The following is a 26214-nucleotide window of genomic DNA, read 5'->3' on the forward strand; positions in this document are numbered from 1 at the left end:
GTCGAGTAACCCTGGATGGTTCAGATGGATGGAGTAGTGGATGGTTGGTGGATGGCCACCATATCCCAACAAGGCTGCAACGTCAGCAAGGAGGTGGAGGAGTCATGTTTTGGGCCAAAATCATGGGGAAACAGCTGGTAGGGCCCTTTAAGGTTCCTGAAGGTGTGAAAATGACCTCTGCAAAGTAGATAGAGTTTCTGACTGACAACTTTCTTCCATGGTATAAAAAGCAGAAATGTGCCTTCAGGAGCAAAATCACCTTCATGCTGACAATGCAGCATCTCATGCTGCAAAGAATACCTCCGAGTCATTGGCTGCTATGGGCAGAAAAGGAGATAAACTCATGGTGTGGCCACCATCTTCCCCTGACCTCAACCCTATAGAGAACCTTTGGAGAATAATCAAGCAAAAGATCTATGAGGGTGGGAGACCGTTCACATCAAAACAGCAGCTCTGGGAGGCGATTCTGACTTCATGGAAAGAAATACAAGCAGAAACTCTCCAAGAACTCACAAGTTCAATGGATGCAAGAATTGTGAAGGAGATATCAAATAAGGGTCCTATGTTAACAAGTAACTTGGTCTGTTAGGAGGTTTTGGAGTTAAGTAGCTTTTTTGTTCAGTGAATGTGACCTCCTAATGCTGCAAATTCCAAAAATGAGCATTTTCAGTTCTTTATATCAAATGTTTAGAAATTCTACTGTGCCTAATAATAATTATTATTATTATTTATTGTTATAGCGCCATTTATTCCATGGCGCTTTACATGTGAGGAGGGGTAGCCTAATAATTTGGAACAGTGCATTTTGAGGTTTTATTCATTTTGGAGATTATACTGTTATCACTGGGAGGTTTTGTCAATAAAATTAAATGTATAATCTAACATGTGATGACTTTTATTAGACTGACTGTCATTTGCACCGAATATTTAGGAAAATCCGAGAAAAATGTAATTTGCATAATAATTTGGAACAGGTTAGTAATGGTGAGGCATCTTATAGACATCTCTCCATTACTAACCTGTGGGCTTGATGTCAGCGGCCATAAAACAGCTGACATAAACCCCACAAATATTACCCCACTTACGCCCACACCAGGGCAAGCGAGAAGAGCCGAGAAAAGTGCCAGAAATTTCTGGGGCAGCTGTGAGCTGCTAATTTTAGGCTACAGGAGCCAATATCCATGGCCTCTTAACAGCCTGAAAATACCAGCCCCCAGCTCATTGCTTTAGCTTGACCCCACATCATTTTTTAAAATTATTTATTTAAATCATTTGAAAAAATGGCATTGGGACATCTCTAATCAGCCATGATAAAGTTGACAGCTGAGAGTTTCAACCCGCAGCTGTCAGTTTTTGCTGCTTTGGTTATCAAAAATAGAAGAGACCCACATCATTTATTTTAGATGTATTTATAGCACAGGTACCAGCTGTTATCAGTGACAGCACCCATAGGCTGATGGGAGTAGTACTCTCTCATCATCCGATGCCTGTGACCGACGGTAAACTTTTTACCTCCGGTCACAGCTGCTGGCTTACATTATCACCTGACAGCATAGGAACTGCAGCTCTTCAGAGCCACCGATGTTTCTCGTGCTGTCATGCAATGACAGTTGTTGGAAACACCAGATGTTCGGGTTGCCAAACAGTAACACAGACTTCATAGAGAAGTCTGTGTTTGGGATCTGTGACAGAACACTAGGTTATTACAGTGGAGAGTGCTTTCTGTGCGGCTGTACATTTCAACTGAATGTGCATCTTAGGATGCATGTTCAGTGGAAAACTCCACTGGAGTTGGTGGGCCTCCAGGTCCCATTCTAACGGCAAACATCTCCCTGAATCTCCCTGATGACATCATTACCTACCAATTTTCTTCTGACAGCCGTCTACCCATTTCATGCCAACAGCACAACTACAAATGTAAAATAATCAGTTGTACACAAAAGGATGATTGTCAAATAAAAGTACTTATTCAGAGAGTGTAAAAAAGCTTATAAAGTGAAAAAACTGTCTGTGTAAAATTTACTGATATCTGTAAATGTAATATCAGCAAATTCTGCTTGAATGAAAAGTAGTAAATACCTGTCTCATTAGATATATCCCCATCAGAACACTTCAGACATTCGAAGCAGCACTTATGGCTTCCGTTAATTAGGATCCTTCGATAACCTGGTGGACAGTCCTCAGTGCACTTAGAGACTGGAATCTAAAGCATAAATGATCACATTTTTAAATGCAATACACGTGTTCTCAAACATGTGGAAGCTAAAAAACAATAAAATATTAAATATTTGAAACATTTTTTAATGCATTTTGCTATTATAAAAAATTCATTGCTTACATTTGGCCGCTGCCAGAGCAGCTATTAGCAGTTCAGTGGGGGTTGTCAAGTGTCAGATCCCCCACTGATTACTGTGAGGCGCTGACCATGGACTAAAGACTATTGGACATTTCTGTAAAGTGGAGTCCACAGCTCTATTGATTGCTGACTTTTTCCAGCACGGTGCATCAGTTGCATCAATATTATTGTTATTCTTATATTAGAGATCTGCTTGTTGTGTTACAGTATATTAGTGATTTGCTTGCTCATCAGTTTAGCCTCAGGAATCAATGTTTACATTCAGTGAGGGTAAGCAGAGGAAGACATGCAGGCTAGACCTTATGTACACATAAGGCCAAACCCATGATTAGTAATGAAGGAACCCTATCCATTGTTCTTCTAGCCAACAGTCCCATGGTGTGGATGGGGATGGTAGACCCAGGGGAGCCGTCACTACAGGGGGTGTCATATGTAGTTCCAAGTGATGGGCTTAAGGCTGAGTCACACATAACGATATCGTTAACGATATCGTTGCAACGTCACGCTTTTGGTGACGTAGCAATGATCCCGCTAACGATCTCGTTATTGCGACAGCGACCAACGATCAGGCCCCTGCTGGGAGATCGTTGGTTGATGGGAATGATCAGGACCTTTTTTTGGTCGCTGATCACCCACTGTCATCGCTGGATCGGCGTGTGTGACGCGGATCCAGCGATGTGTTCACTTGTAACCAGGGTAAATATCGGGTTGCTAAGCGTAGGGCCGCGCTTAGTAGCCCGATATTTACTCTGGTTACCATTGTAAAAGTAAAAAAAAAAACAGTACATACTCACATTCTGATGTCTGTCACGTCCCCTGACGTCCACAGGGTTAAAACTGCTTTCGGCAAGAGCACTGCTAATATGCACGCGCTGCTGCCGAGAGCTTCCCTGCACTGACTGTGTCAGCGTCGGCCGTAAAGCAGATCACAGCGGTGACGTCACCGCTGTTACTGCCGGCGCTGACACATTCAGTGCAGGGAAGCTCTCGGCAGCAGTGCGTGCATATTAGCAGCGCTCTTGCCGAAAGCAGTTTTAACCCTGTGGACGCCGGCGGGGGACGTGACAGACATCAGAATGTGAGTATGTAGTGTTTTTTTTTTTTTTTACTTTTACAATGGTAACCAGGGTAAATATCGGGTTACTAAGCGCGACCCTGCACTTAGTAACCCGATGTTTACCCTGGTTACCTGGGTGCTGCAGGGGGACTTTGGCATCATTGAAGACAGTTTTAACGATGCCGAAGTCGTTTCCCTGATCGTTGGTCGCTGGAGAGAGCTGTCTGTGTGACAGCTCCCCAGTGACCACACAACGACTTACCAACGATCACGGCCAGGTCGTATCGCTGGTCGTGATTGTTGGTAAGTCGTTTAGTGTAACGGTACCTTTATGGAATATGCTTGATTCTTTGTGCTAAAAGCAAAAGTTTTAGGGGGAGGAAGGAAAAGAAGCCAAGTTTAGTCAGTTTGGAGAGTGACTTCAAAGGGAGAGGATCAAGGATGACATTCTGAAGCAAATGGATGGATGGCCTATGGAGTTTTGGAGATCGGTTGCCAGCTGGGCTGGACACACGTGCTACTGGTAAGGGATCTGTCATCTGGATTTCAGGAACTTTTTTAACTGGTACTGTTGCTGTTGGGACACATGGGCTTTGTTTGTGTTACCTGTCATCTGAGGGAGAGTGGATTGTGACTACACTTTGTAGTATTTTGGACATATACCAGGAATTATTGTAAAACCATGAACATAAGGAAAAAAAGCAACATACGTTAAAGTTTAACTATTACTATTTAAAAGTCTTCATATCTGACATGTGCTGCACAGTGCTGCTAATCGGTGGTGGTCCAGACTCTAAATAGAAAGTTTATGTATAGGTATATAGTTCTATGACAGTAAATTATGGACCCACAGATTTAACATTGAATTGGACCCTTGTACCTCTCTGTATGTGTAGCTGATGGAAGAACTGGGACTTAAGAGTATTTTGACAGATTGGTGAGAGTCTCAGGACCCAAATCCCCACCAATCAGCAGCACTGCACAGTACACGTAATACATCATGGCCAAAAGTGTTGGATCCCTTGAAATTGTTCTGGAAAAGGAAGTATTTCTCCCAGAAAATTAAAATTATTGCAGTTACCCACGTTTTGTTATACCGATGTTTATTGCCTTTGTGTTTATAGGAACAATTTAAAAAAAAAACTGAGAAAAAAATGCAAATTGGACAGAATTTCACACAGAACTCCAAAAATGGGCAGGACATATTGTTGGCAACGTCACCTTAATATTTGGTTGCACCCTTGGGAATAAAGAACTGCAATTAATGGCTTCCGATAACCATCCACGAGCTTCTTACATCTCTCAACTGGAATTTTGCACCACTCTTCATACAAACTGCTCCAGGTCTCATATGTGAAGGCGACGTCTCCCAACAACAATTTTAAGATCTCTCCATGGGTGATCAATGGAATTTCGATTTGGACTCATTGCTCCCATTTCATAACTCTCCAGCGCTTTGTTTACATTTTATGATATAATTTTTGTATATTTTCATAGATCAGACTTTTACAAAAGCAATGATATCAAATATGTGTACTTTTTTAATTGCTTTTATTTCTTATTTTTTAACGGGGGAAATGGGCGTGTTTTAAACTTTTATTTTCTTAATTTGTTCCTATTTTTTAAAACATTTATTTGTTACTGTTCACCACATTTATTCCCCATAGGAACCTTGAACCTGCAATTGTCTAATCGCTTGTGCTATACACAGCAATGCCACAGTATTGCTGTATATAGTAAACATCATGGTCTCCTATGAACACTGTCTTTCATAGTGGATGATTGGTTAGAACAGCTCACCCCCCTGATGACGTGCTGTAAACAACTCTATAGCAGATTGAAAGTGGCATTTCACAGAATTCCAGCCGTGGGCAGAGCTCTGCTCCACCAGTGGCTGTTATGGGCAGATGATGGCTGAATAATTCAGCCATCATCTGCCAGGAAAGGAAACGAGCTTGACATGTGAGACAGGGAGATGGTAGATGACGTACGTAATACGTTATATGTCATTAAGGAATTACATTTGGTGAAGACTATTTACAGTATTATTGATATTGCATTTATTAAGTTATCTTCTGAAATCTGACTTTTGCACATCTGAAATCAGCCTTTTAGTAAAATATACAAATTTGAAGACCCTTTTCTTTTTGACATTTAAGAAAAGAATCATCTAGACAACATATAACATATAACGTATTACATGTTCAGCCAAATATATTAATGTGATCACACATGAACAGTGATTATAATGCCGACCTTCTAATTTTTCCATAATATTTCATCAGTCTGTATGAAGAGCTGATCTTCTTCTTGCACAGATAGATTAAATCTTCCAACATATTTTAAAATGAACTGAGATTGAAACCATATTCTAAAATTATTAATGTGATAGTACGAGGTCATTTCTCCCTTGTCATTAAAGTAAATTTCTTTTCCCTTCAAATCTTGGAAATTAAGTTTTCTTAAAAAATACTGAAATAAAAGAAACATAACTAAGAATAGGGAAAATAAACTTAGCACATAAAAGAACATATTGGATATATTTTGAGATTTGAAACAGAAGAGGCTGAAAATAGTGAGATGAACTGGGTGAACTGTTTTAATGTTACCTCCTATGCCACATCCTCCTCCTTCCTCTGGCTTTTTGTATTCCTCGGCATAGTGGGTAGCAATTGCAACCCATTGTGCAAATATTATGAGCCTAGATTTTTAAGTCAATTGTTCAATGCTTGAGTGTTTATGTAGTAAGTGTCCATATCACTACTGTCATATTTTCAGTAGGAATTAGTGGAGTAACTCTTCGCTGCCATAAAGATAAATTCCAGGAAAATGCCAATATGATTTGTGGTATTTCCTGACGAAGGGGACATAGGAAACCCGAAACGCGTTGAATAAACCACTTTGAATCCTTGACATTTTCCTGGAATTTATCCTTATGGCAGTGCAGAGTTACTCCACCAATTCCTACTGAACATATGACTGTATCAGGTCGTGGATCGACCTGTGGATCTGCAGCAGCCGCCATTCCTACATGCTTGTATCTCATCTTCACCAGGTGAGCAATTTTCTTGGTGTATCTACTCTGGTAACGTAGATAAGTCCCTATGGGGCCTTTTTATCTCCCCTTTTTCTTTGCAATAGCATGTCACTACTGTGGCATTGCTCCATAATTTCTGGAGTTCCCTATTTTTTTTTTTTTTTTAAAAAGCTTTGCTATATTGCTGGGAATTTTGCTATACTATTGGCCTTTTCTGCCTTAGGCTCGAGTCACATGCAGTTCTGCCTCATCACTGATTATTCTACTATACCTTTATTTTAAGACCTCTTGGTTGACATATTATTTAAAAAATTATGTATTTTAACCATGTCATAAAAATTTAAATAAAAAATATTTAAAACGTCCCTTCCTCCACAAAATATCAAATCTTCATGTAATTATTACTACTTTGTACGATAATGTGAATATGCCATGTTGGAGTATCTACCTTACTTTACAAGACACACGCTGTGGGACATTCGACCCACCTTCTCTTCTCTTCCAGCAGCACAGTGAAATTCAAGCCACTCATTGACCCTACCTCAGGAATGTCTTTGTTTGCTGACTCCAAAATGTAAATAGTAGAAAGAGGAGTGCATGCCATTACTCAGCCCACTCAGTGATGTCACGGCCTAATGGTATAAGACCCTGAGAGCTCAGTTTTCACTAACCTTTGACCAGGAAGCTAGCTGAGAGATGCTCTGTAATGCATTTTGATGCGCCCCTCCCCCGAGCCACAAGGTTTGCCATGATCTGACATGGTGAGAGAAATGTAATTGTTCTTTTCAATTTTAATTCCATTTTATTTGTAATTGCATTGTACATATATTTTGCTTTCTTTATAATATCTTTTTATACCTTGTAAACACTGCCTACCTTTTTTTTTGGAGTAAAATATATAATTTACTAGCTTGTCACTCCTGCTCTATAAATGAACTTTTGCGTACTCTGAAGTGAATTACACTACTGATTTGGGTTGGCTCCCGACCCATTAATCCTTTGAAAATCAGTGCTGGTGGCAGCATACTTTGTTCTGTGCGTTTGGGAGCCTTTTTAGGGATGGCGGCATTGATAATTATTGTTCCCGCCTGAGTGGGAGCAGTTATATCGCCCTTGCTGCAGCGAGCCCAATAGCCAGTGCATAGCAGGCAGCCTTTCTGGTGACCAATTACCCTAGGTGCAGTACCCTGATTGAACTGAGGGTAAGGAGGTGCCAGAGAGCTGCAAGTTCCTAACCGGAACTGGGAAGTGGGATATAGATAAATCCCCTTCGAAAGGAACCAGGGGCAACCAAAAGAACCCTTGACAAATTGGCGTTAGTGGTGTTGATGATAAAGGTATCTTCCCTGTGAATCTTGACATATTGGTGGGATCCCTGACATAGCCGGTGGGATCCGTGACATACTTCATCATGAAAAGCCAACAGATATACTCATATGTAGTCACATGACCAGGTTTAGACTACACTAAATCATTATGCACCATGGATTTATGTGTCATAAAGGTGTAATTTTTTCCCCCATAGCCTCATGAATGGTTTTTGTTTTGGGGTTCTTTGTATCACTGAAGTCAATCTAAAACCCCTGTTGTAAATACATTGCCAGGTGCCCAATTAAAGGAAAACTACTTGAGAAGGTTCCACATTATTAAGCAGTCCACAATTTTCAAGTAATATGGGAGATAAAAAGGATGTATCTGCTGACAAAAAATGTCAAATAGTGCAATGCCTAGAGCAAAGTATGAAAATAGGTATTTTGTGAAAACTTCTGTGTGATTATCGTACTGTGAAGAGATTTGTGGCTTATACAGAGCACAGGTGGGTTTGTGCAGATAAAGGCATAATAAGGAAGGTTTCCACCAAACAAATTCATTGGTTAAGAGAGTAGCTTCTAAGTACCATTACAAAGCAGCAAATAGGTATTTGAAGCTGCGGGTGCCTCTGGAATACTTCAAAGTGAAGGATCCTCCAGGTGTTTGCAGTTGTGCATACAACTACTATTAAGCCACCCCGTTCACAAACAGAAATGGTTGCATTGCCTCTGACATATATGTAGACTAACTGTAAAGCTGTATTGTCTACTGATGATGCCGTGTAACATTGGATGATCCAGATGGATGGAGTAGTGGATGATTGGTGGATAGCCACCATGTCCTAGCAAACCTGCAATGTCAGCCAATAGGAAACATGAAAACGCAAAACCAAAAAAGGCTCCGGGGGTTAGGGGGCTAATGGCTATATATACCTTTATTGTCTTCTCATGTTATCTTTGTTTTATATTATTGGAGGTGGAGGATGAGGAAGATGAGGAAGTTACGTTATGTCCTCCCACAAAGACACAAAATGAACCAACTACGACAAGCACTGCATCCTCAGCCCAAACTATGCCTGTGGCCAGCTTCGGTTGTGAGTGTGCAGTTCGCAAGGGCAGCAAGGGTTTTCTAGCCTGTGCATTTTTTGAGATGGCAAAAAATGACCAAACACAAGTTATCTGTCAAATTTGCAAAAAAAACCTCAGCAGTGGCAAAAATCACAATAATTTAACAACTACGGTACATGCATGCCTTTTTGTGGAAATCTCACTGTGCTAAACTGCGGACTAGTGGGCCTCGCCAACCGCCGGCCATTCCAGCAACCCCTTCTGCTGCTACTTTCTCCTCCATCACCATTCCAAGTGTTCACTCACAGGTCTCCAGCCACAGAAACTACAATTGTTTACCCACAACAGTTGGGGTGAGAGAGAGATGGTCAGCTGTTACGGAAGTAAACATGACTGCTGCTTTTGTGTCACCTAGCACAACATATCTTTCTCAATCCACCATAACATGTCTGCCTGTACCTCACTCACAGTCCAGCAGTTTGTCCTGTTCTCTGTACTCCTCCCTCAGCACAGCAGCCAGCTCTCGGTTCTGCAGTTGTGGTCACATAAAATAATGTTTCCTACTACACATGGCAAAGCTAAGAGCTTAAGAGCTTGAACTCCACCATCTGCCCTCTATTGTCCATGGAAATGCAGCCTTTCCACCTGGTGGATACAGATGATTTCCAAAACTTGATGGCTGTCGCAATCTCCCAGTACCAGTTGCCCAGGCGCCATAACTTCTCTGAGAAAGCTGTTCCCGCACTACACCAGCATGTCGCCGGCAACATCACCTGTAGTGTTCACTGAAAAAATCTATGTCTGTCAGGATGCATTTCACCACTGACAACTGGATGAGCAGACATGAGCATATCACTGACTGGGCACTGGGTGACTCTGGTGTCTGTGGGGGCAGATGGTAATGGGCTGCTCCACAAGTCTTTGAATCCCCAAAGCTTGAGGGACAAACCTCCGTGTCCAACAGTTCCTCCACTGCTTCTGCCTCCTCCCCCTCCTCTAGGGCCTCCACCTGTGCCCTCAACTTCTTCCTTAAGGTACCGTCACATTAAGCGACGCTGCAGCGATATAGACAACGATGCCGATCGCTGCAGCGTCGCTGTTTCGTCGTTGTGTGGTCGCTGGAGAGCTGTCACACAGACAGCTCTCCAGCGACCAACAATGCCGAAGTCCCCGGGTAACAAAGGTAAACATCGGGTTACTAAGCGCAGGGCTGCGCTTAGTAACCCGATGTTTACCCTGGTTACCAGTGTAAATGTAAAAAAAAACAAACACTACATACTTACATTCCGGTGTCTGTCGCGTCCCCCGGCGTCCGCTTCCCTGCACTGTGTAAGCGCCGTCCCTAAAGCAGAGGGGTGACGTCACCGCTATGCTCTGCTTTACGGCCGGCCGGTGCTGACACAGTGCAGGGAAGTGGACGCCGGGGGACGCGACAGACACCGGAATGTAAGTATGTAGTGTTTGGGTTTTTTTACATTTACACTGGTAACCAGGGTAAACATCGGGTTACTAAGCGCGGCCCTGCGCTTAGTAACCCGATGTTTACCCTGGTTACCAGGGAAGACATCGCTGAATCCGCGTCACACACTCCGATTCAGCGATGTCAGTGGGTGATCCAGTGACGAAATAAGGTGCTGGCCTCCTAGCTCCGACCAACGATGTCACAGCAAGATCCTGATCGCTGCTGCATGTCAAACACAACGATATCGCTATCCAGGACGCTGCAACGTCACGGATCGCTATCGTTATCGTTGTTAAGTTGTTCAGTGTGAAGGTACCTTTAATCAGACACACACCAGCAGTGCTGATAGAATCTCCCCCATCTCTGTTCCGCACAGCAATGGCTCATCGCAATCAGGCAGTGTATAAATTAATACGCCTTGGAGATCACAGTCACACAGCTCAAGAGATGTGGACAGGTTTTTGAGCATTGGCTTTCTCCACTAAACCTGGACTCATTGAAGGCTGTGTGAAATAATGGTACAAACCTGGTGGGGGCCCTGTTATGATCCGGTGACCTTGGAGCCGCATGAGAGACTTTCTCTGGAGTAGGTGGTAACTGTACTGACCGCAAACCCTAAACTGACACCGCAACTAGAAGTAGCCGTGGGGTGTACCGAACACGTCCTAGACACCTCGACACAGCCGGAGGACTAAATACCCCTATAGATAGAAATGGGAATTCTATCTTGCCTCAGAGCAGAACCCCAAAGGATAGGCAGCCCCCCACAAATATTGACTGTGAGTATAAGAGGAAAGACACACTCAGGCAGAAAACAGAATTTAGCAAAATAGGCACTTCTAGCTAAATAGAAAAGGATAGGACAGAATTCTAAGCGGTCAGTATTAAAACCCTAAAAATATCCACAGCAGATAATACAAATATTCTACATCTAACTAAAGACATAGAAAGTATATCTGCATCTCCTGAGAATCCAGCATGACTGAAAAATCCAAACAAAGTCTAAGCTAGACAAAAACACAATGAATTGCACTGAATTGCAAAGCACACTGCATGTGTGCCACAGAGACAAAAAAACAGACACTTATCTTAGCTGAATTGGCAGCAGGGCATCAGGAACCAGAGAGAGATGCAATCCCTCCAAGAACAATGGACAACTGGCCAGGAGTAATGGATCCTGCACACCTAAATACCTAGTAGAGCTGCAATCAGCAGAAACACCTGCCCAGGATTACAACCCCAAGACAACTGCACTACCACTAACAACCACCGGAGGGAGCCCAAGAGCAGAATTCACAACAGTACCCCCCCTTGAAGAGCGGTCACCGAACCCTCACCAGAGCCCCCAGGCCGATCAGGACGAGCCAGATGAAAGGCATGGACCAAATCAGCAGCATGGACATCAGAGGCAAAAACCCAAGAATTATCCTCCTGGCCATAACCCTTCCATTTGACAAGGTACTGAAGCCTCCACCTCGAAAAGCGAGAATCCAAAATCTTCTCAACCACATACTCCAACTCCCCAATAACCAACACAGGAGCAGGAGGATCAGCAGAGGGAACAACAGGCACCACATATTTCCACAACAAAGATCTATGGAAAACATTATGGATGGCAAAAGAGGCCGGAAGGGCCAAACGAAAAGACACCGGATTGATAATCTCAGAAATCCTATAAGGACCAATAAACCGAGGCTTAAACTTAGGGGAAGAAACCTTCATAGGAACATGACGGGAAGACAATCAGACCAAATCCCCAACCCGAAGCCGGGAACCAACACACCGACGACGGCTAGCAAAACGCTGAGCCTCCTCCTGTGACAACACCAAATTGTCCACCACATGAGCCCAAATCTGCTGCAACCTGTCAACCACAGAATCCACACCAGGACAATCAGAAGGCTCAACCTGCCCCGAAGAAAAACGAGGATGAAAACCAAAATTACAAAAGAAGGGCGAAACCAAGGTAGCCGAACTAGCCCGATTATTAAGGGCAAACTCGGCCAATGGCAAGAAAGCCACCCAATCATCCTGATCAGCAGACACAAAGCTATTATGACCTGGTGGTTAAGAGGCCACACTGATATGACCTGGTGGCTAAAACGCAACATGGAACGAGCTCTGAGAAGGTGGTATCTCTACTGACCGCAGTCCCTAATCCTAACCACCACACTAGTGATAGCCGTGGGATGTTCCTGACTCTCCCTAGACACCTCTTCACAGCCTAAGAACTAACTACCCCTAAAGAAGGAAATAGAAAGCTATCTAGCCTCAGAGAAAACCCCAAAAGGAAAGACAGCCCCCCACAAATATTGACTGTGAGTGGAGAGGGAAATGACGTACACAGAAATGAAATCAGATTTCAGCAAAGGAGGCCAATACTAAACTTGATAGACAGAGAGAAAAGGAAACTGTGCGGTCAGTATTAAAAACTACAAAATCCACGCAGAGTTTACAAAAATGAACTCCACACCGACTCACGGTGTGGAGGGGCAAATCTGCTTTCCCAGAGCTTCCAGCTAGCCTGAATATGACATAGTGACAAGCTGGACAAAAAGAGACATATTTGCAGAGCAATAGAGTCCAAGCAAATGGACAAACAAGAACTAGCAAAAACTTATCTTTTGCTGACAAGGACAGGCCATATGAGAAATCCAAGGAGAGAACCAAATCCAACCAAGAACAATGACAGCTGGCATGAACTAAAGCCCAGAGCAGGTTTAAATAACAAACCCAGGCAAGGCGATTAGTGAAGGCAGCTGCTACAGCTACCTAAAGGAGCAGCAGTTCCACTCAAAACCACCAGAGGGAGCCCAAGGGCAGAACTTACAAAAATATCATTAGCAACCACAGGAGGGAGCTCCAGAACGGAATTCACAACAGTACCCCCCCTTGAGGAGGGGTCACCGAACCCTCACCAGAGCTCCTAGGCCGATCAGGACGAGCCAAATGGAAAGCACTAACCAAATCGGCAGCATGAGCATCGGAGGCAACAACCCAAGAATTATCCTCCTGGCCATAACCCTTCCACTTGACCAGATACTGAAGCTTCCACCTCGAAAAATGAGAAACCAAAATCTTCTCCACCACATATTCTAATTTCCCCTCAACCAACACCGAAGCAGGAGGATCAACGGAGGGAACCATAGGTACCACATATCTCCGCAACAAGGATCTATGGAACACATTATGAATGGAAAAAGAAGCTGGAAGGGCCAAACGAAAAGACACCGGATTGATAATTTCAGAAATGTTATAAGGCCCAATAAAGCGAGGATAAAAATTGGCAAAGCCCAAAAATTTCTGAAGGCTCTTTACAGATGTAGGTTGAGTCCAATCATGAATGGCCTGGACTTTAACAGGATCCATTTCAATAGCCGAGGGAGAAAAAATGAAACCCAAAAAAGAAACCTTCTGAACTCCAAAGAGGCACTTAGACCCCTTCACAAACAATGCATTAGCATGAAGGGCCTGAAATACCATCCTAACCTGCTTCACATGAGACTCCCAATCATTGGAGAAAACCAAAATATCATCCAAATACACAATCATGAATTTATCCAGATACTTCCGGAAAATATCATGCAGAAAGGACTGAAATACCGATGGAGCATTAGAGAGCCCGAATGGCATCACAAGATATTCAAAATGGCCTTCGGGCGTATTAAATGCTGTTTTCCATTCATCACCTTGTTTAATACGCACGAGATTATACGCCCCTCGAAGGTCGATTTTAGTAAACCAACTGGCACCCTTAATCCGAGCAAACAAATCAGAAAGTAAAGGTACTGGAATTTGACAGTGATCTTATTGAGAAGGCGATAATCTACACAGGGTCTCAAGGAGCCATCCTTCTTGGCAACAAAAAAAAATCCCACTCCCAACGGTGATGAAGACGGGCGAATATGCCCCTTCTCCAAGAACTCCTTTACATAACTCCGCATAGCGGCATGCTCTGGCACAGACAGATTGAAAAGTTGGCCCTTAGGGAACTTACAGCCAGGAATCAAATTAATGGCACAATCGCAGTCCCTATGAGGAGGCAGGGAACTGGACTTGGGCTCATCAAATACATCCTGGAAATCTGACAAAAACTCAGGAACTTCAGAAGAAGGGGATGAGGAAATGGACATCAAAGGAATATCACTATGTATCCCCTGACAACCCCAACCAGTTACAGACATAGATCTCCAATCCAGCACTGGATTATGTACCTGTAACCATGGAAAACCCAGCACAACAACATCATGCAAATTATGCAACACCAAAAACCGAATATTTTCCTGATGTGCTGGAGCCATGTACATGGTTAACTGTGTCCAGTACTGAGGTTTATTCTTGGCCAATGGCGTAGCATCAATCCCCCTTAAGGGAATATGGCTCTGCAAAGACTCCAAGGAAAAACCACAGCACTTGGCAAATTCTAAGTCCATTAAGTTCAGGGCAGCGCCAGAATCCACAAATGCCATAACAGAAAAGGACGACAATGAGCAAATCAGGGTAACAGACAAGAGAAATTTAGGCTGTACAGTACTAATGGTAACAGACCCAGGGACCCTCTTAGTACGCTTAGGGCAATCAGAAATAGCATGAGCAGAATCACCACAGTAAAAACACAGCCCATTCTGACGTCTGAATTTCTGGCTTTCTGCTCTAGTCAAAATCCTATCACATTGCACAGGCTCAGGACTCTGCTCAGAGGACACTGCCATATGGTGCACCACCTTATACTCGCGCAAGCGCCGATCAATCTGAATGGCCAAAGACATTGACTCATTCAGACCAGCAGGCGTAGGAAACCCCACCATAACATCTTTAAGGGCTTCAGAAAGACCCTTTCTGAAAATCGCTGCCAGGGCATACTCATTCCATTTTGTGAGCACAGACCACTTTCTAAATTTCTGGCAGTATACTTCTGCTGCTTCCTGACCCTGACACAGAGCCAGCAAAGTTTTTTCTGCCTGATCCACAGAATTAGGCTCGTCATACAGCAGTCTGAGCGCTTGAAAAAATGCGTCAATATTGAGCAATGCAGGATTTCCTGGCTCAAGGGAGAATGCCCAGTCCTGCGGGTCGCCACGCAGCAAAGAAATAACAATCTTCACCTGCTGAATGGGGTCACCAGAGGAACGGGGTCTCAGAGCAAAAAACAATCTGCAATTATTTTTAAAGTTCAAAAATTTAGATCTATCCCCAGAAAATAAATCAGGAATAGGAATTCTAGGCTCTAATACCGGAGTCTGGAAAACAAAATCTTGGATACTCTGTACCCTTGCAGCGAGTTGATCCACGCGCAAGGACAGACCCTGAACCTCCATATCAGCACCAAAATCCTGAACCACCCAGAGATTAAGGGGAAAAAAAAGACAAAACAAGCTACAAAGGAAAAAAAAATGACTCAGAACTTTCTTTTCCCTCTTTTGAGATGCATTTAACACATTGTGAGCTGTTGTGAACTCTATTTCTGGGCTCCCTCTTGTGGTCACAAGTGGTACTGTGTGAGTGCTGTCTTTCTGCAGGTTTGTGACTGGCATCAGCTGTCTCGTTATCTATGGGCTGGTTTTCTATTTAAGCTCACTTGGACTCTCAGTCTATGCCTGCTGTCAATGTATTCAGTGCTATTCTGATTCCTTCTGACTACCTTGCTCCCAGTCTCTTCAAGAGAAGCTAAGTTTCCGTTTTGTTCATTTTTTGATCATCAGTGTTCTATTTGTTTCTTGTCCAGCTTGCTAATATGTGATTTCCCAGCTTGCTGGTAGCTCTAGGGGGCTGAGTTTCTCCCCCCACACCGTTAGTTGGTGTGGGGGTTCTTGAATTCTCAGCGTGGATATTTTGGTAGGGTTTTTTGCTGACCGCACAGTTTGCTATCTGTCTTCTGCTATCTAGTATTAGCGGGCCTCATTTGCTGAATCTGTTTTCATTCCTACATGTGTCTTTTCTCCTTACCTCACCGTTATTATTTGTTGGGGGCTTCCTATATCTTTGGGGTTATTTCTCTTGAGGCAAGTGAGGTCTTGCTTTCTCTTTAGGGGTAGTCAGTTTCTCAGGCTGCGTCGAGACGTCCAGGATTTTAGGCACGTTCACCGGCTACCTTTAGTGTGTTTGGATAGGATCAGGTTTTGCGGCCAGTCCAGTTACCATCTCCCTAGAGCTCGTGTCTATGTTTAATTACTTAGCTAGTATTTCCTGTGATCCCCAGCCACTGGGATCATAACAGTACAGCAGGCCACAAAAGTGTTTAATGCATCGCATGAAGTGGGATAAAAGAAGTCCTGAGTACAATTTTTTTTTTCCTCCTTTGCTGCAGTCTGCCTAGCTTCTCTCATCCCCTTAATCTCTGGGTGGTTTTGAGCTCAGCTGCAGACATGGATATTCTGAGTCTGACTTCTAGTGTGGATCATCTTGCTGCAAAGGTGCAAAATATTCAGGATTTTGTTGTTCATAGCCCTATGTCTGAGCCAAAGATACCTATTCCTGAGTTGTTTTCTGGAGATAGATCTAGGTTTCTGAATTTTAGGAATAATTGTAAATTGTTTCTATCTTTGAGACCTCGTTCCTCTGGTGATTCCGCTCAGCAAGTTAAAATTGTTATCTCCTTGTTACGCGGCGACCCTCAAGATTGCGCTTTCTCTCTGGCGCCAGGAGATCCTGCATTGCTGAATGTGGATGCGTTTTTTCTGGCGCTTGGACTGCTTTATGAGGAACCTAATCTTGAGAACCAGGCAGAAAAGGCTTTGCTGGCTATCTCTCAAGGTCAGGATGAAGCTGAGGTGTACTGTCAAAAATTTCGGAAATGGTCAGTGCTTACTCAATGGAATGAGTGTGCCCTGGCTGCAAATTTCAGAGAGGGTCTTTCTGAAGCCATTAAGAATGTTATGGTGGGGTTCCACACGCCTGCAAGTCTGAGTGATTCAATGGCTTTGGCCATTCAGATTGATCGGCGTTTGCGGGAGCGCAAATTTGCGCATCCTCTGGTGGTGTTCTCTGAACAGAGACCTGAGTCAATGCAATGTGACAGAATTCTGACTAGAATTGAGCAACAAAGTCATAGACGTCAAAATGGGTTGTGCTTTTACTGTGTGGTGATTCTACTCATGTTATCTCAGCATGCTCTAAGCGCTTAAAAAAAATCGCTAAACCTGTCACCATTGGTACTATACAGCCTAAGTTCATTTTGTCTGTTACTTTAATCTGTTCTTTGTCATCCTACTCGGTTATGGATTTTGTGGATTCAGGTGCTGCCCTGAATCTTATGGATTTGTCGTTTGCCAAGCGCTGTGGGTTTGTTCTGGAGCCTTTGGAATTTCCTATTCCACTGAGGGGAATAGATGCTACGCCATTGGCTGAGAATAAGCCTCAGTATTGGACTCAAGTGACCATGTGCATGACTCCTGTACATCAGGAGGTGATTCGCTTTCTTGTGCTGCATAATTTGCGTGATGTTGTAGTTTTGGGCCTGCCATGGCTGCAGGCCCATAATCCAGTTCTGGATTGGAAAGCTATGTCTGTGTCAAGTTGGGGTTGTCAGGGGATTCATGGCGATGTCCCTTTGGTGTCAATTGCTTCTTCCACTCCTTCTGAGGTCCCTGAGTTTTTGTCGGACTACCAGGATGTATTTGATGAGCCCAGATCCAGTGCCCTGCCTCCTCATAGGGATTGTGATTGTGCTATAAATTTGATTCCTGGCAGTAAGTTCCCTAAGGGACAACTTTTTAATTTGTCTATACCAGAACATGCCACGATGCGGAGTTATATAAAGGAGTCTTTGGCGAAGGGACATATTTGCCCATCCTCCTCCCCTCTTGGTGCAGGATTCCTTTTTGTGGCCAAGAAGGATGGTTCTCTGAGACCTTGTATAGATTATCGTCTTATAAATAAAATCACGGTCAAATTTCAGTATCCTTTGCCATTATTGTCTGATCTGTTTTCTCGGATTAAGGGATCCAGTTGGTTCACCAAGATAGATCTTCGTGGTGCATATAACCTTGTGCGTATCAAGCAGGGGGACGAATGGAAAACAGCATTTAATACGCCCAAAGGCCATTTTGAGTACTTGATGATGCCTTTTGGACTCTCTAATGCTCCTTCTGTGTTTCAGTCCTTTATGCATGCCATTTTCCGAGAATATCTGGATAAATTTATGATTGTGTATCTGGATGACATTTTGGTCTTTTCTAATGATTGGGAGTCCCATGTGAAGCAGGTCAGGATGGTGTTTCAGGTCCTGCGTGCTAATGCTTTATTTGTGAAGGGCTCAAAATGTCTCTTCGGAGTACAGAAGGTTTCCTTTTTGGGTTTTATTTTTTCTCCTTCTGCTATTGAGATTTACCCAGTCAAGGTCCAGGCTATTCATGACTGGACTCAGCCTACATCTGTTAAGAGTCTTCAGAAGTTCTTGGGTTTTGCTAATTTTTACCGTCGCTTCATCGCTAATTTTTCTGGCGTGGTTAAGCCCTTGACGGATTTGACCAAGAAAGGTTCTGATGTGACTAATTGGTCTCCTGCGGCAGTGGAAGCCTTTCGGGAGCTGAAGCGCCGGTTTTCTTCAGCTCCAGTCTTATGTCAGCCTGATGTCTCTCTTCCTTTCCAGGTCGAGGTGGATGCTTCTGAGATTGGAGCAGGGGCTGTTTTGTCGCAGAGAAGCTCTGATGGCTCTGTGATGAAGTCTTGTGCCTTCTTTTCAAGAAAGTTTTCGCCTGCCGAGCGGAATTATGATGTTGGTAATCGGGAGTTGTTTTGGCTATGAAGTGGGCATTTGAGGAGTGGCAACATTGGCTCGAGGGAGCTAGGCATCGTGTGGTGGTCTTGACTGATCACAAAAATCTGATTTATCTCGAGTCTGCCAAGCGCCTGAATCCTAGACAGGCTCGTTGGTCGTTGTTTTTCTCCCGTTTCGATTTCGTGGTCTCGTACCTGCCTGGTTCGAAGAACGTGAAGGCTGATGCCCTTTCTAGGAGTTTTGTGCCTGACTCTCCGGGAGTTTCAGAGCCGGCTGGTATCCTCAAAGAGGGAGTGATTTTGTCTGCCATTTCCCCAGATTTGCGACGAGTGCTGCAGAAATTTCAGGCTGATAGACCTGACCGTTGCCCACCAGAGAGACTGTTTGTCCCAGATAGATGGACCAGCAGAGTTATTTCCGAGGTTCATTCTTCGGTGTTGGCAGGTCATCCTGGGATTTTTGGTAAAAGAGATTTGGTGGCTAGGTGCTTCTGGTGGCCTTACTTGCCGCGGGATGTGCATTCCTTTGTGCAGTCCTGTGGGATTTGTGCTCGGGCTAAGCCTTGCTGTTCTCGTGCCAGCGGTTTGCTTTTGCCTTTGCCTGTCCCGAAGAGGCCTTGGATGCACATTTCCATGGATTTTATTTCAGATCTTCCAGTATCTCAGAGAATGTCTGTCATCTGGGTGGTGTGTGATCGTTTTTCTAAAATGGTCCATTTGGTGCCCTTGCCTAAGTTGCCGTCCTCCTCCGATTTGGTTCCTTTATTTTTTCAGAATGTGGTTCGCTTGCACGGCATCCCTGAAAATATTGTGTCTGACAGAGGATCCCAGTTTGTGTCCAGATTTTGGCGGATTTTTTGTGCTAAGATGGGCATTGATTTGTCTTTTTCGTCGGCCTCCCATCCTCAGACGAATGGCCAAACCGAGCGAACTAATCAGACGTTGGAAACTTATTTAAGATGTTTTGTTTCTGCTGATCAGGATGATTGGGTGACTTTTTTGCCATTGGCCGAGTTTGCCCTTAATAATCGGGCTAGTTCTGCTACTTTGGTTTCGCCTTTTTTCTGCAATTCTGGTTTTCATCCTCGTTTTTAATCAGGTCAGGTTGAGCCTTCTCACTGTCCGGGGGTGGATTCTGTGGTGGATAGGTTGCAGCAGATTTGGAACCATGTGGTGGACAATTTGAAGTTGTCACAGGAGAAGGCTCAGCGCTTTGCCAACCGCCGTCGCGGTATTGGTCCCCGACTTCGTGTTGGGGATTTGGTATGGTTGTCTTCTCGGTATGTTCCTATGAAGGTTTCCTCTCCTAAATTCAAGCCTCGCTTCATCGGTCCTTATAAGATTTTGGAAATCCTTAACCCGGTGTCTTTTCGTTTGGACCTCCCAGCATCGTTTGCCATTCATAATGTGTTCCATAGGTCTTTGTTGCGGAGGTATGTGGTGCCTGTGGTTCCTTCTGTTGAGCCTCCTGCTCCGGTGCTGGTTGAGGGCGAATTGGAGTACGTGATGGAGAAGATCTTGGATTCTCGTACTTCCAGACGGAGGCTTCAGTATTTAGTTAAGTGGAAGGGCTATGGTCAGGAGGATAATTCCTGGGTTGTCGCCTCTGATGTCCATGCGGCCGATTTGGTTCGTGCCTTCCATGCGGCTCATCCTGATCGCCCTGGGGGTCTTGATGAGGGTTCGGTGACCCCTCCTCAAGGGGGGGGTACTGTTGTGAACTCTATTTCTGGGCTCCCTCTTGTGGTCACAAGTGGTACTGTGTGAGTGCTGTCTTTCTGCAGGTTTGTGACTGGCATCAGCTGTCTCGTTATCTGTGGGCTGGTTTTCTATTTAAGCTCACTGGGACTCTCAGTCTATGCCTGCTGTCAATGTATTCAGTGCTATTCTGATTCCTTCTGACTACCTTGCTCCCAGTCTCTTCAAGAGAAGCTAAGTTTCCGTTTTGTTCATTTTTTGATCATCAGTGTTCTATTTGTTTCTTGTCCAGCTTGCTAATATGTGATTTCCCAGCATGCTGGTAGCTCTAGGGGGCTGAGTTTCTCCCCCCACACCGTTAGTTGGTGTGGGGGTTCTTGAATTCTCAGCGTGGATATTTTGGTAGGGTTTTTTGCTGACCGCACAGTTTGCTATCTGTCTTCTGCTAACTAGTATTAGCGGGCCTCATTTGCTGAATCTGTTTTCATTCCTACGTGTGTCTTTTCTCCTTACCTCACCGTTATTATTTGTTGGGGGCTTCCTATATCTTTGGGGTTATTTCTCTTGAGGCAAGTGAGGTCTTGCTTTCTCTTTAGGGGTAGTCAGTTTCTCAGGCTGTGTCGAGACGTCCAGGATTTTAGGCACATTCACCGGCTACCTTTAGTGTGTTTGGATAGGATCAGGTTTTGCGGCCAGTCCAGTTACCATCTCCCTAGAGCTCGTGTCTATGTTTAGTTACTTAGCTAGTATTTCCTGTGATCCCCAGCCACTGGGATCATAACAGTGAGCCAGCTGTACTGTTATGACCTGGTGGTTAAGAGGCCACACTGATATGACCTGGTGGCTAAAACGCAACATGGAACGAGCTCTGAGAAGGTGGTATCTCTACTGACCGCAGTCCCTAATCCTAACAACAACACTAGTAATAGCCGTGGGATGTTCCTGACTCTCCCTAGACACCTCTTCACAGCCTAAGAACTAACTACCCCTAAAGAAGGAAATAGAAAGCTATCTAGCCTCAGAGAAAACCCCAAAAGGAAAGACAGCCCCCCACAAATATTGACTGTGAGTGGAGAGGGAAATGACGTACACAGAAATGAAATCAGATTTCAGCAAAGGAGGCCAATACTAAACTTGATAGACAGAGAGAAAAGGAAACTGTGCGGTCAGTATTAAAAACTACAAAATCCACGCAGAGTTTACAAAAATGAACTCCACACCGACTCACGGTGTGGAGGGGCAAATCTGCTTTCCCAGAGCTTCCAGCTAGCCTGAATATGACATAGTGACAAGCTGGACAAAAAGAGACATATTTGCAGAGCAATAGAGTCCAAGCAAATGGACAAACAAGAACTAGCAAAAACTTATCTTTTGTTGACAAGGACAGGCCATATGAGAAATCCAAGGAGATAACCAAATCCAACCAAGAACAATGACAGCTGGCATGAACTAAAGCCCAGAGCAGGTTTAAATAACAAACCCAGGCAAGGCGATTAGTGAAGGCAGCTGCTACAGCTACCTAAAGGAGCAGCAGTTCCACTCAAAACCACCAGAGGGAGCCCAAGGGCAGAACTCACAAAAATACCATTAGCAACCACAGGAGGGAGCTCCAGAACGGAATTCACAACAAAAAGCATCTCAAATAAGTTTCCAAAGTCTGATTAGTTCGCTCGGTCTGGCCATTTGTCTGCGGACGAAACGCGGAAGAAAAAGACAAATCAATGCCCAGCCTAGCACAAAAGGCCCGCCAAAACCTAGAAACAAACTGGGGACCTCTGTCGGACACAATATTCTCCGGAATACCATGCAAACGAACCACATGCTGAAAAAGCAACGGAACCAAATCAGAAGAGGAAGGCAATTTAGGCAAAGGCACCAAATGAACCATCTTAGAGAACCGGTCACAAACCACCCAGATAACCGACATCTTCTGGGAAACCGGAAGATCTGAAATAAAATCCATAGAAATATGCGTCCAGGGCCTCTCAGGGACCGGCAAAGGCAAAAGCAACCCACTAGCATGGGAACAACAAGGCTTAGCCCGCGCACAAGTCCCACAGGACTGCACAAAAGAATGCACATCACGCGACAAAAAAGGCCACCAAAAGGACCTACCAACCAAATCTCTGGTACCAAAAATACCAGGATGGCCAGCCAACACCGAACAATGAACCTCAGAAATCACTCTACTAGTCCATCTGTCAGGAACAAACAGTTTGCCCACTGGACAGCGGTCAGGTTTGTCAGCCTGAAATTCCTGCAGAACCCGTCACAAATCAGGGGAAATGGCAGAAAGAACCACCCCCTCCTTCAGAATGCTGACCGGTTCAAGTACCTCAGGAGAATCAGGCAAAAAACTCCTAGAGAGGGCATCAGCCTTAATATTCTTAGAACCCGGAAGATACGAGACCACAAAATCAAAACGGGAGAAAAACAGGGACCATCGAGCCTGTCTAGGATTCAGCCGTTTGGCAGACTCGAGATAAATCAGATTTTTATGATCGGTCAAGACCACAATACGGTGCTTGGCTCCCTCAAGCCAATGTCGCCATTCCTCAAACGCCCACTTCATAGCCAACAACTCCCGATTGCCGACATCATAATTACGTTCAGCAGGCGAAAACTTATGGGAAAATAAGGCACACGGTTTCATCAAGGAACCAACAGAATTCCTCTGAGACAAAACGGCCCCTGCACCAATCTCAGAAGCGACAACCTCAACCTGAAACGGAAGAGAAACATCCGGCTGACGCAACACCGGGGCAGAAGTAAATCGGTGTTTAAGCTCCTGAAAGGCAGAGACAGCCACAGAGGACCAATTCGTTACATCAGCGCCTTTCTTCGTCAAATCGGTCAGGGGTTTAACCACACTGGAGAAGTTAGCAATGAAACGGTGATAAAAATTAGCAAAGCCCAAATTTTTCTGAAGGCTCTTCACGGATGTGGGCTGAATCCAATCATGAATGGCCTGAACCTTAACCGGATCCATCTCCATAGATGAGGGAGAAAAAATGAAGCCCAAAAAAGAAACCTTCTGCACTCCAAAGAGACACTTAGATCCCTTCACAAACAAAGCATTATCACGAAGGATCTGAAATACCATCCAGACCTGCTTCACATGAGACTCCCAATCATCGGAAAAAATTAAGATGTCATCCAAATATACAATCATGAATTTATCAAGATAATTCCGGAAGATATCATGCATGAAGGACTGAAAAACAGATGGAGCATTAGAGAGTCCGAATGGCATCACAAGGTATTCAAAATGGCCTTCGGGTGTATTAAACGCAGTTTTCCATTCATCACCCTGCTTAATACGAACAAGATTATATGCCCCCCGAAGGTCAATCTCAGTAAACCAACTAGCCCCCTTAATCCTAGCAAACAAATCGGAAAGCAAAGGTAAAGGGTATTGAAACTTGACCGTGATCTTATTCAAGAGGCGATAATCAATACAGGGTCTCAAGGAGCCATCCTTCTTAGCAACAAAAAAAAATCCCGCTCCCAACGGTGAAGAAGATGGCCAAATATGCCCTTTCTCCAAAGACTCCTTAACATAACTCCGCATGGCGGTATGTTCAGGCACAGACAGGTTGAAAAGTCGGCCCTTAGGAAACTTACAGCCTGGAATCAAGTCAATAGCACAATCACAGTCCCTATGCGGTGGAAGGGAACTGGACTTGGGCTCATCGAATACATCCTGAAAATCAGACAAAAACTCTGGAACTTCAGAAGAGGAGGAAGAGGAGATTGACATCAAAGGAACGTCATTATGAACCCCCTGAAAACCCCAGCTAGTCACATACATAGACTTCCAATCCAACACAGGATTATGTATCTGCAACCATGGAAAACCCAGCACAATAGCATCATGCAAATTATGCAACACCAGAAAACGACAATCTTCCTGATGGGCTGGTGCCATGCACATGGTCACCTGTATCCAAAACTGGGGTTTATTTTTAGCCAAAGGTGTAGCATCAATGCCCCTCAAAGGAATAGGGTTCTGCAAGGACTGCAAGGGGATACCACAACGCCTGGCAAATTCAAAGTCCATTAAGTTCAAAGCGGCTCCTGAAGCCACAAACGCCATGACAGAAAATGACGACAATGAGCAGATCAAGGTCACAGATAACAGAAATTTAGGTTGTACAGTACTGATGGTAACTGAACTAGCGATTCTCCTTGTACGCTTAGGGCAGACTGAAATGACATGAGAAGCATCGCCACAATAAAAACACAACCTATTCTGACGTCTGAATCCTTGTTGTTCCATTCTAGACAGAATCCTATCACACTGCATAGGCTCAGGCATCCGCTCTGAGGACAACGCCAGAGCGCACACAGTTCTGCGCTCCCGCAAGCGCCGATCAATCTGAATGGCCAGAGACATAGAATCACTCAGACCAACAGGCGTGGGAAACCCCACCATAACATCTTTAACAGATTCAGAAAGACCCTTTCTGAAAATTGCCGCCAAAGCATCCTCATTCCATTTAGTCAGCACAGACCATTTTCTAAATTTCTGACAATACAATTCTGCCGCTTCTTGACCCTGAGACAGGGCCAACAAGGTCTTCTCCGCTTGATCCACAGAATTTGGTTCATCATATAATAATCCTAGAGCCTGAAAAGAAGGGTCTACATTAAACAAGGCCGGATTCCCAGATTCCAGGGAAAATGCCCAATCCTGAGGGTCACCACGCAGCAGAGAGATGACAATTTTAACCTGCTGAATGGGATCACCAGAGGAACGAGGTTTCAGAGCAAAAAACAGTTTACAGTTGTTTTTAAAACTCAAAAATTTGGACCTGTCCCCAAAAAACAAATCAGGAGTAGGAATCCTAGGCTCTAAAAGCGGAGTCTGATCAATATAATCAGAAATACCCTGTACCCTAGCAGCAAGCTGGTCTACACGAGAAACTAATCCCTGAAAATCCATGCTAGCACAAGACTCCTCAGTCACCCAGAGGAAAAGAGGGAAGGAAAGACAAAACAAGCTACAGAAAAAAAAATGGCTCAACACCTTTCTTCCCTTCTACTGAGATGCATTTAACTCATTGTTGGCCAGTTGTACTGTTATGATCCGGTGACCTTGGAGCTCATGTGATTCCATGTGGGCGGTTCCTGGTGACGCGTTCCCTGGCCTTGCTTGACGCCCTCAGTGTCGCTCTGCCTCCTGGATACAGCCGATGTGCGCATGCGCCGTTACATGAGTCCTATTGTAACGGCGCTCCGGATTGGTTCCTTTAACATTTAAAACGCTGGCCCTTATTGATGATGCCATACCCCCGGAAGAAGGCACGAGGCCGAAACGCGGCGTTGGGGTGGGTGGCATCACGGTCCTGCAGGTAACAATCTTTTCACTGCTACTTTGTTTACAACCAACCTTTATTGGTGTACCCCCTTATCACTGGGATTTATCCAAATACATTGTTATACATGTATGTTTACTACATTTGGGGTGTACACTATTTAGGCTGAGTATGATGCTTCTGTAATCAG

The 26214-nt window shown here is 44.3% G+C and overlaps 1 protein-coding gene across 1 annotated transcript in view; it reads right to left on the reverse strand.

Moving 5' to 3' along the window:
• Positions 1–26214, reverse strand: part of LOC143800583 (vomeronasal type-2 receptor 26-like) — a 140540-nt gene that overhangs the window by 11318 nt on the left and 103008 nt on the right. Inside the window, exon 5 of the mRNA XM_077281197.1 lies at positions 2080–2203. Coding sequence (XP_077137312.1) covers positions 2080–2203 — 124 coding nt within the window. The remainder of the gene's footprint in view (positions 1–2079; positions 2204–26214) is intronic.

Source organism: Ranitomeya variabilis, chromosome 1 (assembly GCF_051348905.1).
Source record: "Ranitomeya variabilis isolate aRanVar5 chromosome 1, aRanVar5.hap1, whole genome shotgun sequence".
Classification (NCBI taxonomy): Eukaryota; Metazoa; Chordata; class Amphibia; order Anura; family Dendrobatidae; genus Ranitomeya; species Ranitomeya variabilis.